The sequence below is a fragment of the Lutra lutra genome, chromosome 17 (genome assembly GCF_902655055.1).
Source record: "Lutra lutra chromosome 17, mLutLut1.2, whole genome shotgun sequence".
Classification (NCBI taxonomy): Eukaryota; Metazoa; Chordata; class Mammalia; order Carnivora; family Mustelidae; genus Lutra; species Lutra lutra.
Window position 1 is genome coordinate 43,177,177 of NC_062294.1, and position 15,402 is coordinate 43,192,578.

A 15,402-nucleotide genomic window follows, 5' to 3' on the forward strand; every position below is an offset into this window, starting at 1 on the left:
CTCTCCTCTATTCCCCTGCGTTTCCAAAGTGGTTAAAGACAGGGAAGGAGGAATGGATGAAAGACGACCACATCTGACAGGGGCGCCTGGGTGGCTCAGTTGCTTGAGCATCTGACTTGTGACTTCCGCTTAGGTTATGATCTCAGGGTCCTGGGACAGAGCCCCATATCAGGTTCTGTGCTCAGCAGGGGAATCTGCTTCTCCTTCTCCCTCTGACCCTCTATCCTGCTTATGCTTTCTCTCTCTCAAATAAACAAAATCTTGGGGAAAAAAAAAAAGAGAGGGAGAGAGAGAGAGATGACAGCATCCAGGATCTGGGGTGAGAGCATGAACTAGATCATGTGACAGGTTGAGAGTTGCCAGGTTCCTAGGAAACTGGTATGGAAGGTCATTTCCTCATGGGTTCAGGCAAAGAGTGAAGGCCAAAAGCAAGAAGACTGGAAACCATGCAGACACTCCTTGTGGGAAGCAGATGACATGATCTTACACCCTTGCCTGTGCCCTTGTATCCTCCTGTGTGGGATCTATAGGACTTTCAGGGGTTGTTGGGGGTAGCTAGTTCTCACCTGGAACTCCCTCCCCTGGCACAAGGCAGAGCAGAGTCCAGTGGTGAAGACAGTCTGGTTCCCAATTTCATATTTCAGCTCTTCCATTTACCAGCTGACTTTACGCAAATTATTTAACTCCATCACACCTCAGTTTTCTCATCTGCCAAACTCACAGAATTCTCTTTATTACCTATATTCCCTATGCTGCACCTTTCATCCCCGTGACTTATTTTATAACCGCATGCTCCTACCCCTTAATCCCCTTCACCCATTTCGTCCATCCCCACACATCCTCTCCCCTCCGGCAACCACTAGTTTGTTCTCTGTGTTCATGAGTCTGTTTCACAGAACGTCTTCAGGATTAAATGAGTTCATCTTTGTAAACCTCTTAGCACAGTACCTGATACACAGACTCACAGAAAGAGCAGAAAATGTTGGCTGGTGTGCCCATTTCCTATGTCCATTATAACACTTTATCACCAATGCGGAGGCTCAGCACAACATAAACTGAGCCTCTCACCGTTCTGGAGGCGAGACGTCCAAAACCAGTATCACTGGTCTGAGGAAGACCCATTCCTTGCCTCGTCCAACTCCTGGTGGCTGCTGACATTCCTTGGCTTGTGGCCACCTCCTTCCAGTCTCTGTCTGGTGATCATACCGTCTTCCCCTCTGTTGTCCGAAATCCCCCTCTGCCTCCTTCTGACAGAATATCTGTGATCACCTTTAAGGCCCACACAGATTATCCAGGATAACCTCCCCATCAAAAGCTTCTTCATCACACCCGACAGATCTTTGTCACCATACAGAGTGACAGTCACGGGTTCCAGAGATTAGGACGTGGATATCTTTTAGGGGGGACAATTACTCTGCCACCACAGCTAGTATTATTGACCAGAAGTGGGCTCTGATGAACAGCAAATGGCTGGATAGAGTGAAGGAAGGAGAGGCCTCTGCAGAGGGAGGTTGAGGCACGTTACAAGCAGTGGGCTGCAAAACCCATGCTGCCCACTGAGAAGGCCAATAGGGATAGGCCTGAAGAACATTCCCAAGGAGCTAGGCCTGGGCTACTCCTCCTTGTTCCTCCTCCTCAGTGGTGCAACAGCGCTGGGGATGCAGGTGGCAAGGGTGTAGAACTGGAGGCCACCGCTGTTGACTGGAACCGTGGGCAAGGCTGGGCCAGTGGCAACTAAAAGAGGACACGAAAGGGGGTGGTGGTCATCAGCTGTCACCTCCACACCTTCATTAGGCCACTGCAGGGGCTCAAAAAGGGTAATACACAAATGGAAGGACGGTGAACTCTGCTGGCCCAGGAGAGCAGAGACATCCAAGTCCACCTGGATGCAGACTACTGGTCTACAACCATCTTGAGAAGAGTTCCCTATCTCTCTGGCATCCTGTGTTCTTCATGCAGTGACATTTATTTAAAGTTACAGATCCCAAACCCCAGCCGATCTTCTCTGCCTACATTGCCACATTCTCCTGAATCCATGCCATCATCAGTCCTCCCCTGGATGGTCACAATGCATTTCTATTCTCTCTCTCTGCTTTCAACTTCTGGAGACCAGTCCTTCTGGAGACCACTCCCCACATGGTCCCAGTCTTCTCATATCATAAATCTCATCACATCACTCTCCTCTTTTGGCCCAGAAGGGGATTCCCATTGCTTACGGATGGAATCCCAAGTCCCTACTGAAAACCACCTAGTCTTCCATGGTCACAGCCCTGGTTTACCATACTCCGGTCACACCCGCCTTTCTGTCCCCTTCCCCTCCCCCCTCCAGAGGTGCTTTCTGCCTTCTTGCACACCTGCCAGCTCCACAGGCCAGATGACTCCTCTGCAGGAACTTCACAGTGGCCAGCCCCAGAATTCAGCCCAACCTTTCAGACGTCAGCTAACACCAACCACCGAGATGACTTCTCTGATGCCTCTGGCCAAAGAAATCCCTGCCATGCGGTGACCACTCTCCCTGCCACTGCCTGGCTTCATTTCCTTCAATGTCTCTCTCTGCAAAATGACTCCCATCTGCGTATTTGCTTGCTCTTGCCCATCTCTCTCCACCAGCATATAACCACCTTCTGTGAATGTGAGACCATGTTTGTCTTTGTGACCCTGATATCCTGGTGCTTGGCACAGATCCCACCACGTTCGAGGGAACAGACACCTATTTGTTGAACGAATGAATGAAATGATAGCTCTTTATTTACCATTAGTGCCACTACTCCTGAAGTCCTGCATTCCCCTTCACTTTCGAATATTTTTTTATCCACAATGCCCTTGTATCTGCCAAGCAGGATCTAGGTCATAAAGGTATATTATCCTGATTTATCAATACTGGCGATGAGGGAAGATCCTGGCAGCTTCCTGCAAAAATAGGAGTGTCTTAATCTACGAAAGAGCTCTCAAGTGATTCCTGCCTAGGATTTCTTAGGACAGTCCCAAAAGACGATAAAATGAGGCAGCTGGAAACCAAGATCTCCGAGCTTTTGAAAATCGATTTCTCTCCATTACAATTCTTCCACTTATCCATCCACACATCATCCAGGAAATAATTATCAAGTGTCTACTATGTGCCAGGCTCTCTGCCAGACCCTGGAAATACAATGGTGAGCAAAACAGCCATTTCCTCTGCCACCTTTGTGGAGAGCCTCCAAGGGAGATGCACATTAAGCAAGTCCTCACACAATAATGGATTATAACACTGCGATATGTGCTGTGAAGGAATTGTAAAAGATGCTACAACATAATAATTAGAAAACAAAATTAAAAAAAAAAACCTAAATCTGCAAGAGCACCAAAAATAAATTATTTAGGAATCAATGTAAGAAAAGATGTGTAAAATCTCTCTCCTGCTGAGAGAAATTTAACACCTAAATCATGGAGCTACGTCACGTTCCCAGTCGGGAAGGCTCAATGTGATCCTGGTGTCAACAGTTCGAAATTGATCTATGGATACAACACAATCCCAGTCAAAATCCTAGCAGGCTTCTCTGTAGAAACTGATTTCTGTGGCAATGCAAACGACCTGGAAGAGCCCAAGCGATCTTAGAAAAGAACAAAGCTAGAGAACTTAACACCTTCTGATTTTGAGACTTACAAAACTACAGCTGTCAAGATGTGTGGAAATGAGGAAAGGAAAGACAAAGGATTGCTAGAACAGAACACAAATTCAAGAAACAGACCCACTCAGGGCACCTGGATGGCTCAGTTGATTAAGCGTCTGCCTCTAGCTCGGGTCATGATCCCAGGGTCCTGGGATCAAGTTCTGCATCAGGCTCCTTACTTGGTGGGGAGCCTGCTTCTCCCTCTCCTTCTGCCTGCCTGCCTGCCACTCCCCCTGCTTGTGCTCTCTGTCTCCCTGTGATAAATAAATACATAAAATCTTTTTTAAAAAGAAGAAAAAGAAACAGATCCACTCAGATACAACCAATTCATTTGCAGTAAACATATCAAGGTAATTCAGAAAGGAAAATAAAGGCTGGAACTGGATAGGTAGGTAAAGATTTCTTAGGACATAAAAGCACAAACCATAAAAGGAAAACTAAGTGAATTAGACTTTATCAAAATTAGACTTTACCAAAATTCAAAATTTTTTTTATTCTTCAAGAGATAATTAAGAAAATGGAAACACAAGTCATATAGTGGGAGAAAATAGAATACAAATATCTAACAGATGAGCAGTACTCAGAACATAATAATGAACTTTCAGAGCTCAGTAATATGAAGATAATCTCATTTTTAAAAAATGGACAAAAGACTCAGACACTTCACAAAAGACACAGAGATGGCCAATAAGTACTTGAAAATATGTTCAACATCAACAGTCATCAGGGAAATGCTAATTAAAACCACAGTGAGGTACCATGCCACTTCATTAGAATGCCAAAAACTCAAGACTAACAAATACCAAGGGTTGGCGACACTGTGGAGCAACTGGAAAGCTCATACACTGCCGGAGGAATAAAAATGGCACAGCCACCTTGGAAAACGGGCAGTTTCTTTAAAAATTAAGCAAAAAGATGACCACAGAGCCCAGCTTATATAGGTATTTTCCCAAGAGAACTGAAAACAGCTATCTTCACAAAGACCTAAACAACAATGTATGTAGCCGCTTTGTTCACACTAGCCAAAAACTGAAAAACAAAAACAAAAACAAAACCCAAAAAAAACAAATGTCTATTAACAGATGAATGGATAAATAAACTATAAAATGGCTATGGAACAGAAAACTATTCAGCAACAGTGCTCTGAGAACATCCAATAAGAGAATCTAACTGAACCTAGGAGGTCAGGGACAGCTTTCTTAAGGAGAAGGTGGGTATCTGAAGGAGGGCTGGGGCCTGCCCAGGGAGGTGGAGTAGGTAATGAGAAATAAAGAGCGCTGCAGGCAGCGGCTTGGTCAAGAGCCCCTGGCAGAGGAAAGGTGGCACATTCACAGAAGCAAGAGATGGTCTAGCTTAGAGAGCAAGGAGAGAGAAGAGAGACAGGAGTTGAGGCATGGAAGGGCCATGCCAGGAAGCCCTTATAGGCCTTGTTAAGAGTTTTGATGTTTATCCACAAGGCTGTAAGAAACCTCAGAAAGGGTTCTAAACAAGAGGGTGATATAACTGGCTTGACATTTTTTTTTAAAAGATTTTATTTATTTATTTGACAGAGAGAAATCACAAGTAGGCAGAGAGGCAAGCAGAGAGAGAGAAGGAAGCAGGCTCCCCGCCGAGCAGAAAGCCCGATGTGGGGCTTGAACCCAGGACCTGGGATCATGACCTGAGCCGAAGGCAGCGGCTTAACCCACTGAGCCACCCAGGCGCCCCCTGGCTTGACATTTTTAAGCCCACTAGCTACAGTATGGAGAATTAGCTGTCAGGGTGTGAGTGGCTGGGAAGGAGCCGGTCATGGCCCCTGCCAACCTCCTGGTAACAGATTGTGGCTTATATTGGGATAGGATGATGGAGATGGGCAGGAATGGATACCTTCAATGGGCTCTGAGAAGTATGTGGGACTGTACTGAGGGGATAAGGCAGAAGACAGTACTGGCACTGACTCCAAGGTTATGGCTCAGGGGATGGAACGGGAAGAGTCCATGCCCTAACACACAGAATGCTAGAAGGAGGCCTCATTTGATGGAGGTCTAAAGTCAGCTCTGGACACGCTGAATTTCATGTGCCTGGCAGACATCTGAATGACAATGTCTACCAGGCATTTGGACACGTGAATGTTAAAGTTCACAGGAGCCCAGAATAGATTCAAAACTGGGTTTTATGAAGATGGTAATTAACACAGCAGGAATGCATAAAACAGATTAGAGAGAACATAGGACCAGGATAAGAGACAACCTGGAACCAAGTCTTAAGGGACTCGAGCATTTAGAAGATGACCAGGGAAATGTGGGCTAGTGAAGGTCACTAAGAAGTGACCTGGGAAAAGGCTAGGAAACCAGAAGAACATAATATAGGAGAACTCATGGAAGCAGAATGTTTTCAAGAAGGCTATGGAAACTGTGTTGAAGGCTAATAAGAGAGGAAGAAAATGTCCACTGAATTTAGGAGCATAGAGACCACTGCTAATCTTAGGAGGAAGAGATCCTTTGGAAAAATAGGGATATAGGGGCACCTGGGTGGCTCAGTGGGTTAAGCCGCTGCCTTTGGCTCAGGTCATGATCTCAGGGTCCTGGGATCGAGTCCCGCATGGGGCTCTCTGCTCAGCAGGGAGCCTGCTTCCCGCTCTCTCTCTCTCTGCCTGCCTCTCTGCCTACTTGTGATCTGTCCCTGTCAAATAAATAAATAAAATCTTTAAAAAAAAAATAGGGATATAACCCAGATTAGAGGGGCAGGGGACAAGAGCAGTGAATAAGGAAGTAGAGAAAGTGATCATATATAATTTTAAATAATGGGCCCAACTTCCTATTTTAAAGCTGGGTTGTAATGATGATGATGATGATGAAAGAAAACAACTTGGATGAGATTGTGAAAGACATCGCCTTTGTGAAAGCTCAGCCCTTGAATTCAGCCCAAAAGGTTGCGTTTCCTTTTCCTGTGACATAGGTGGGTGTTGTGAGTCATGAGTTCAAAGTTTCCTTTATTATGTTATCTTCATAACTACCCCGAATGTGGAGGATGGGGTTCACTGGCCCCTTCAACACAGGTGACATGCCAGTGACAGGAGGAAGGCACAGAGCAGGGGAAGGACATGCAGAAATAAAACAGTGGTCCTACTCCTCAACACCTGTGTGTCAGAAGTTTCTGCTGGGCCATTAAATCCAGATCCTCAAGAATAGTTGCAGAAAATCATAAAAGCAAAATGACACAAATGTTTTTGGTAGCAAGCAACAGATAAATAGTTCCCATTTATCTGGGAAGTGCACGTGTGTGCTGGGAGAAGGAGATAAATGCAAAGATCAAACTCCTTGGTTCTAGAGAAGGGTAGAGCTGAAGAGAAAGAAAAGCTAAATATTAAGATCTCCGGACCCCAAGGTTCTAGGCTACAAAACTAATGACTGACTGAGGAAATGACTGAGCAAACAACAGGGGGAGAGTATAAGTTCCGGGGAAAGAATTCTGAGAGCAGGGATCAGGCCACAGATGGCAAAACAGACAGCCATTCCCTAAGTCAAGAGGAAAACGTGTTGTGACTTGGTTTCCTCAGACGGGTGTATTTGGATAGGAATCGAGTAGCTTCTAACCTGGATCTCCACAGAGGGGGGAAAAGTAAGGAAGGAGCAAGGGTGGCTCAGAGGCTGGACCCAGCCTACAGGGAGAGGGAACACCTGGGGGAAAGACACGGGAGCCTGAGTCCAACTCCCCCGTAGAAAGCCACGCAGGCACATCCCGCCTCCTGAACCCTGACACTCCCCCAAGTCAGACAGCACATCAGTGCCCTCAAACTCTGGATATTTTAGCAAGTGGCTCACTCTCTCTAAGCCTGCCAGCAGGCTTCCAATTATGGGCACCCACTAAGCACTCAGCACTGGGCCATATGCTTCATATATGCTATCTCATCTACGCCTCACTGAAACCCTGGGAGGTAAGTATTCCCATCCTCACTTGACCGAAAAGGAAGCTAAAATTCAGAAAAGTCCTCTACCCTAAGGCCCCAGGAAAGGGACTTGGGTTTGAGCCCACACCTGCATGACTCTAAAACCCATGCTATTTCCACCAGAACAAGACTCAGGCTAGGCGAAACCCATTTGTCTCAATCAGGAGAGCAAAAGAAACCTGTTGGGGGCAGAGGACAAGAGACCACATAGAAAAGAAAAAAACTGAAGACTAAAAGGGAAAGAGGAAACTTCTTTTCTGAAAATGAGAAGAATTACAAAAGAAATTGCCTAGAAAAGAGAAGATAAGAACATCTGACTTGAGAAATAGGAAAAATGCATAGGAATGAAAAAATACTTCAGGACCCAGGGACAGAGAAGCTGGGTTTGGAAGTCAGAGCGAGGATCTCTAGGGGGAGACTGAAGATGCTGGCAGGTGCCCCATCCTTCAGGTTTGAGAGGAGACAGCGTTCAATTACTGACCTTCCTCTCTCTGGTCACATGACTTGTGCTAGTATAAAAGCTTTCTACCAGCGGGTTCCTTACAATTTTTTCCTGTGTGAAATGGGCAGTAGCAGTGGCTAAAGTGCTGTTCCTCTTTCCCAGAAGATTTCAGACTTCCCTTCAGGACTAATCCCAAGAAGCCATCTCTCTGGATTGAAGACAAGGCAAGGCGTCTGGCTCAGTGCTTGTGCTCTGGGAAGTGATGCTAGGATCTGGAGAGGAGGGGGAGGTGCTGGGGGGTTTGCTGGAAGCCTGTGAGAAACTGGATGTGAGGCTCATACCTGGAGACAGGAGCCAGTGGAGGTGGGATCGAGGAAACAGACTGGGACCTCAAGCCCAGAGAGAGGATGGAGGGGCCGGGCTGTGTTTGGGCAGCAAGGGTTACAAGCGAAGTGGAACCTGAGTGACCCCGTTAAGAGTTCTGTTGAGAGTCAAAACACTGGACTTTAGTGAATATGCTCTAAAGTCTTTGAGGGGACAAGCCCCAAAAGATAACACAGGCTCACCCTTCCTTCCCTCTGCCCCTCCCTTACACCTCCTTAGCTTCCTCTTTTCAGTATTAGTCCCAGAGTCCGGCATTGGTCAGGGGAGAAAAAGGCGGAGGAGAATCTGTGTTCTGCAAAAGGAGAGGAAGAGGAGGTAGGGGGATGGGTTGGGGGGGCGAGGCACCTGCTTCCTGGGCATGTGGTGGGATCTGGTAGAGAGCTGGCACTGGGTCTCACGGCCTGGGTTCTCCTGAGAGGAAGCTCACGGCCCTCCCCTCGTGAGATGAGGCTTGCCTTTTCTCTCCGCAGATCTCTAGTAAAGAACTTAAGGAAAGGTGGAAGCTGATAACTGTAGCTTCCTGTATCTGTGAGGAGAGGAGAAAGCCAAGGGTTGGTCCCCCCCAGAGACACATGATGGCAAACGTAATAACTACTGCTTAATATCCCGCCCCAGGCAAAGTCAATAATTGCTCTGGGCAGTTCCGGCAGGTGGTGTGAGCAAGCGCTGGCAGCAGCAGAAAGCTTTGGCCTGGGAAGGGGAGAGCACCAGGGAGGATGTCTCCATCCTGAACCAGAGCTGGGAGAGGGGGACCACAGGCTGGGAGTGGGACCTCCTGACCCTGCCCTTTTCCAACCTCTTCCAGAGCCATCATGACCTCCTGGCGCAACCCCCTCATCCTCACGGCCTACATCATCATCTTCCTCACCGGTCTCCCTGCCAACCTCCTGGCCCTGCGGGCCTTCATAGGACGCGTCCGCCAGCCCCACCCTGCCCCCATCCACATCCTCCTGCTCAGCTTGACGCTTGCGGACCTCCTGCTGCTGGTGCTGCTGCCCTTCAAGATGATTGAGGCCGCGTACGACTTCCGCTGGTATCTGCCCGAGTTGCTCTGTGCCCTCACGGGCTTCGGCTTCTACAGCAGCATCTACTGCAGCACGTGGCTCCTGGCGGGCATCAGCATCGAGCGCTACCTGGGAGTGGCTTTCCCTGTGCAGTACAAGCTGTCCCGCAAGCCTGTGTACGGAGTGATTGCTGCCCTGGTGGCCTGGATCATGTCCTTTGGTCACTGCACCATTGTGATCATTGGTCAGTACTGGAACTCAACCCGGAATGGCACGAATGACGACGGCATCACTTGCTACGAGAACTTCAGCGAGTCTCAGCTGAATGTGGTGCTCCCAGTGCGGCTGGAGCTGTGCCTCTTCCTCTTCTTTGTCCCCATGGTGATCACCATCTTCTGCTACTGGCGCTTCGTGTGGATCATGCTCACGCAGCCCCATGTCGGGGCCCAGAGGCGGCGCAGAGCTGTAGGGCTGGCTGTCGTGACGCTTCTCAATTTCCTGGTGTGCTTTGGGCCTTACAACATATCCCACCTGGTGGGGTTTTTCACAAGGAAGAGCCCCCAGTGGAGGGCTGAAGCCGTGGTGTTCAGTTCCCTCAATGCCAGTCTGGACCCCCTGCTTTTCTATTTCTCTTCGTCAGCTGTGCGCAGAGCCTTTGGAAAGGGGCTGCAGATCCTGCGGCATCGGGGCTCTTCCCTGCTGGGGCGCAGAGGCCAAGAGACAGCAGAGGGGACAAATGCGGACAGGGGTGTGAGTCAAGCAGAGGGAGCTCCGAGTTCTGACTTCACCACAGACTAAGGGTGCTCTAGACCTTTGGAGGCACGCTGGGTGACAGAAGCATTGAACAGGCTGGGAGAGGGGGAAACAGCAGGGTTCCCGTCCCAGGGTCAGAAATCCACAGATCAAGCCACTGCTGGGGCTGTAAAAAATCTCTCTCTGAGGCTTGGTATACTTTTCTGACTGAAGTTTTCTTCCCAAAGGAGCACAGCTCCAGGACAAAAGGAGAAATGGTTAGGCCTAGAAGCACTCTCAGACCGGGGTTTCGGAAGCAATGTAGCTAACACAAATTCAGTCCTCGTGAGATAGTTGGGAGCTGAGGATGATCAGGCTGAAGCAGAGTCCTAAAGGAATCTTGCTACACACCTTGAAACACCACCCAGACACTGGTCTAGCTGTGGATACTAGAAAGGAGACAACAGGGAAGAGATGGACGAGAACACCACATGAGGTCAAGGAAGACTCAGGAAGACTATGAGTCAAGAGGACAAAGTGGGAGGACTGAGGACTGTGCCTTCTAACGATCTAGGTTTGCACTGTATTGCTTTGACCTGCCACTTTGTAAATATGCTCCAGTCATCACGTGTATATCTTGTCTCCCCGTATTAAACCTGCCTGAAGTCTGGGTCTCGTCTTCTCCCTCTGTGGCACCTCCACACAGGTCAGGACACAGCCTGGCCAGTCGGAGGTCAACACAGACTAGCACAGGAGTAGACAACCTGGACTGGCAGATTGAAAATAAAGATGGTAAAACTCTGAAGCGAGTGTCCACAATTTCTGTGCTTTTCTACAGGTTCGGGGAGGGTGAACATGAAAGGAAGAAGCCGACTCAGCAGCACAGGGGGAGGGTGATGCATGTGAAACCACAGAAGTAATTTTAAGGTCAGGGTGTAATGAGTGGAGTTGGGGGAGGGATGGAATCCTGTTTCCATTGGTGAACAGAGACGGGACTTAGAAAGAGAGTGGAGGGGGGTGAATCCTGACTTAACATCATCAGGTGGACAGGGGCCTAACCACGTGATTCTCCTGCTTAGAAACCTGCAGTGTTTTCCTATTGTCCAAAGTTTTGGTCCCAGGAACTCTTATCCTATCATTCCATTGCCTACTTCTATCCTGTCTCCCTGCCCAATCCCACCTTCCATTTCTCCACAATAAGGACCCCTCGGCCACTCTCTTGTTAACTGCCCCTAGCCTCGACCTAGAGGTCTGCAAGAGAGGTCATACAGCAGAATTGCAAGCAGACCTACAAAAATAGTACACATGGCCCCCTACAATCTACTGGCTCTTTAAGGGTGGGACAGCAGATGAGCTTTGAAAAGCTCCCCAGTGAGTATTGCTAGGCAGCTCAGGAAAGGAATCACTGGCCCAGCTCGGAGGCCCAATCTGTCCAAGAAAGCATCCTTCAGAGAGACCCTTCCTGCTTCTAAGTCCCTCCCAGTGCAACCCCACACTCCCTCAACTTCTGCTTACTTTTTCCACTTTCATAAAACCCCACTCAATAGTCACTTTCTCCAGAAGGATTTTCTTTATTATTCCCACCCAACAGAGAGCTCACTTTCGCTGTTTTCCTTCCTCAAACACCACTGGACTAGTGTAAGAGCCCTGACTTCACTGTTGGTCCTGCTTCCTAGCTAGATGGCCTTGAGCAAGTCCCGACCTCCAGCCTCTATTTCCGAACCATAATCACGAGGATGACAGACGCCTCTCAGGGTTACTCTGCAGTGCCAGTCAGACTGTGTATTTAAAATTGCTGGGGCGCCTGGATGGCTCAGTGGGTTAAAGCCTCTGCCTTCGGCTCGGGTCATGGTCCCAGGGTCTTGGGATCAAGCCCCACGTCGGGCTCTCTGCTCAGCGGGGAGCCTGCTTCCTCCTCTCTCTCTGCCTGCCTCTCTGCCTGCTTGTGATCTCTATCTGTAAAATAAATAAATAAAATCTTTAAAAAAGATAAAATAAAATAAAATTGCTGAAAAACTTTATAGTAACATTTAGCTTTAAGATAGCGACCCAAGTGAAACATAGTTATACCCCTGCTTAGAAGAAATATAGTAAGTAGAAATTTATTTTTTTAAGATTTTATTTCTTTATTTGACAGAAAGAGAGAGATCACAAGTAGGCAGAGAGGCAGGCAGAGAGAGGGGGAAGCAGGCTCCCCGCTGAGCAAGAGAGCCCAATGCGGGGCTCAATCCCAGGACCCTGAGACCATGACCTGAGCCAAAGGCAGAGGCTTAAACCACTGAGCCACCCAGGCACCCCTATAGTAAGTAGAAATTTAAAATGATGGAAATCAAATATTAGAGAGCCAACTATATAGGCTGCTTTAACTTAAAAATGTGTGAAAAAGAAATCTGGGATTTCCTGCTGACTGTACATCTGGGATGATTTACACCTTCCAAAAAAGCTCATTTGATTTTGGATGCCATTAAAAGAAATAGAGTCTAAACAAATTGAAGATAATCCCACTTCACTAAGGTCTTAAATCAGTAGCATGTTCAGCATCTGAGCAGCACATTTTTAAAGAAGATTTAGTTATTTATTTGGGGGGACAAGTGGAGGTAGGGGCAAAGGGAGAGAATCTTTCAAGCAGACTCCTCACTGAGTGAGGAGTCCGAGGACCCCACATCCCATGAAATCACAATGTGGCTGAAACCAAGAGTCAGGCACTCAACCAACCGAGCCACTCAGGTGCCCCATGAGCAGCACATTTTTAAAAAGACATTAACTCAGGGGTGCCTGGCCTGTTCAGTCAGTACAGCATGTGACTCTTGATCTCAGAGTTGTGAGTTTGAGCCCCACGCTGGGTGCAGACATAACTTAAAAATAAAATCTTTAAAAAAGAAAAAAAGACATTAATGCAAGGAATCAAGCCCAGAAGAATTAACCAAAATGTTTCAGAGATTTAAAACCACATAATGACAATAACAATTGATGACAGTGACATGTAATAAAAGCCAGACACTGTTCCAGAGAAGTAGCCTGAGATGATTAAGGGAGCTTCTCAAGGTCAGCAAGTGAGAGGAAGCATGAATCCAGGTCTGCCTTTCTCCAAAGTGCCTGCTGTTTTCATTCACTCATGAGAAGCAAGTAAGAGAATTCTGGATATGTGGCTGAACCAAGATGAGGTCCATCACACGGAAGACGTGTTCTAAGTAGCTCCATGGGGAGGAACAACAACCACGGGCAGAAGAAGCACGGAGCTGCCTCTCAAACAGTCAGGGCTGTTTAAAGATTTTATTTATTTATTTGTCAGAGAGAAAGAGAGATCACAAGTAGGCAGACAGGCAGGCAGAGAGAGAGGGGGAAGCAGGCTCCCTGCTGAGCAGAGAGCCGGATGTGGGGCTCAATCCCCAGGACCCTGGGACCATGACCTGAGCCGAAGGCAGAGGCTTAACCCACTGAGCCACCCAGGCGCACCCCCGCCCCCCGTCAGGGCTGTTTAAATGGAACTGAGCTAACTCAACAAGGAAGTCACTCCCCAGTTCCAGCAATACTGAAATGGAAGATAGAAAACACCCATCTTGGGACATTGAGGAAACACGCATCTGGTAAGAGTTGAACCAGTTAACTGTTAACCCCCTTCCAGCTCAGAGATTCCCAGGGTTTCAGAGACACAGCTGCTCTTCCCAATCACAAAAGTGAAAGAAAATTTCCCGACCTGGTCTGAGATTTTCAGGGTAAAGTTTTTGCTACTCACTAACAGGTAGTTGGTCTGTATAAAAGTCACTTGATATACAGCCCATTTCTGGGAAATTAATAATTCATTTGTTCGACAAATATGTATTGGTACCTACTATGAGCCAGATACTTTTCCAAGGGCTAGGGATACAGTACATAACAGACAAGGGACCTGCCCTCTTGGGGCTTCCATCCCAGCATGAAAAAATTGTTAATAAGCAAGTAAACAAATAAGGTAATTTCAGAATGTGCCAAATGGTATTTACAACTGGACTAAAATAGGAACATGGGAGAAAGTCTAATGAGAGGTTAAGGGAGTTTAGCAGATTCTCCTGAGTCAGTGATATTCAGCAGAGAGCTGAATGATACGAAGGCCCACGGAAAGAGCATTCCAGAAACAGGAACTGCTGATGCAAAGGGAAGGAGGAGGGAGAAAACCTTGCTTCCTAAAGGCTGACAGAAGACTAGTGTGGGGCTCGAGCTGTGGTCTAAAAACTTGGGCATATATGAGAATCATGTGGAGAGTTCACATCCCCACAGTTTCAGAATGAGAAGGTCTGGGATGGGACCCAAGAGACTATAGTTCCAACCATCCTAGGTGATACTGATGCTGGTGGCCATGACCACGCTTAGAGAACCAGTGCGCTGGAACACAGTGACTTAGTGAGAGAGCTATGGAAGATGAGGTCAAGGAAGTCAGCAGGGACCAGACCATGAAAACCTTTTAGGCCATAAATAGAAATCTGAATTTATTCTAAGAGCTTTGGAAGCCATTCAAGAGTTTTTAAGCAAGAAAGCAGAATGGTCTAATTTCTGTCTTAAGTCAATCACTCCGGTATCTGTACCCACCACTGAATGGAGATGTTTATTAGGATCAAGAAGAGAATGCACATGCCAGAGCTAAGAACCATACCATACCACAGCAAGCATGCAGGCTTTGCATCAGGCTGGTAGCTCCCTGACAGTAGGGACTGTTTCATCTTTCACTAGAATTGGCTGTCCAAGGACCAAACAGCCAAGAGGAGGCCCTTCTAAGTTATTATAAATCTGTTTGATAAACGGATGTCCCTAGCGTGTGCTAGAAAATGTTTAACAACTAGGTTTCAGGATTGGTGGGGGAGGGGTTTGGTAGAATGGGTAACAGCAGGGTGGGGGGTGGTGAAGCCCTGATTTGTAGCACTTGCCAGTTTCCGTGGTATATACACTCCCCCAAGGGCTGGTTTCTACCAACATCGAGATGCTGAATGTGGGTCTGGCAAGTGAGGTTTATAATCAGTTCCTGCAAGCCAGCATCACTGGACGTACCTCCCGGCATGTATGCTCAAGTGGCAGACAGAACACATCCTGTTTGAGAACATTTTCTCTCTCCCTGGCTACCTATAGTACAAGGCTCTGGCACAGGACTTTTGAGATAATAAACACTGGCTAAATGTGGTTCGCTGGGACTGATCCAAGAGGATCCGGGTGGCTGTGTGATTGTGAGACTTCTCTGAATCCGCTGTAGGATGACGGACGGGTAAACAGAAATATTAGTGCCTGGTTAAT

The 15,402-nt window shown here is 47.6% G+C and overlaps 1 protein-coding gene across 3 annotated transcripts; it reads left to right on the top strand.

The window, feature by feature from the left end:
- The first annotated feature begins 7,728 nt into the window (after positions 1-7,728).
- FFAR2 (free fatty acid receptor 2) lies at positions 7,729-10,945 on the top strand. 3 transcript variants are annotated; one of them, XM_047709609.1, is made up of 2 exons: positions 7,729-8,244; positions 9,210-10,945. In XM_047709609.1, the coding sequence occupies exon 2, from the start codon at positions 9,217-9,219 to the stop codon at positions 10,204-10,206; it is 990 nt and encodes a 329-aa protein (XP_047565565.1). In that variant the 5' UTR covers positions 7,729-8,244; positions 9,210-9,216; the 3' UTR covers positions 10,207-10,945. The 3 variants fall into 3 exon arrangements, with proteins under 3 accessions (XP_047565565.1, XP_047565564.1, XP_047565566.1); XM_047709608.1 differs by having other exon boundaries at positions 7,732-8,249; XM_047709610.1 differs by lacking the exon at positions 7,729-8,244 and adding an exon at positions 8,270-8,719.
- Positions 10,946-15,402: the final 4,457 nt, after the last annotated feature.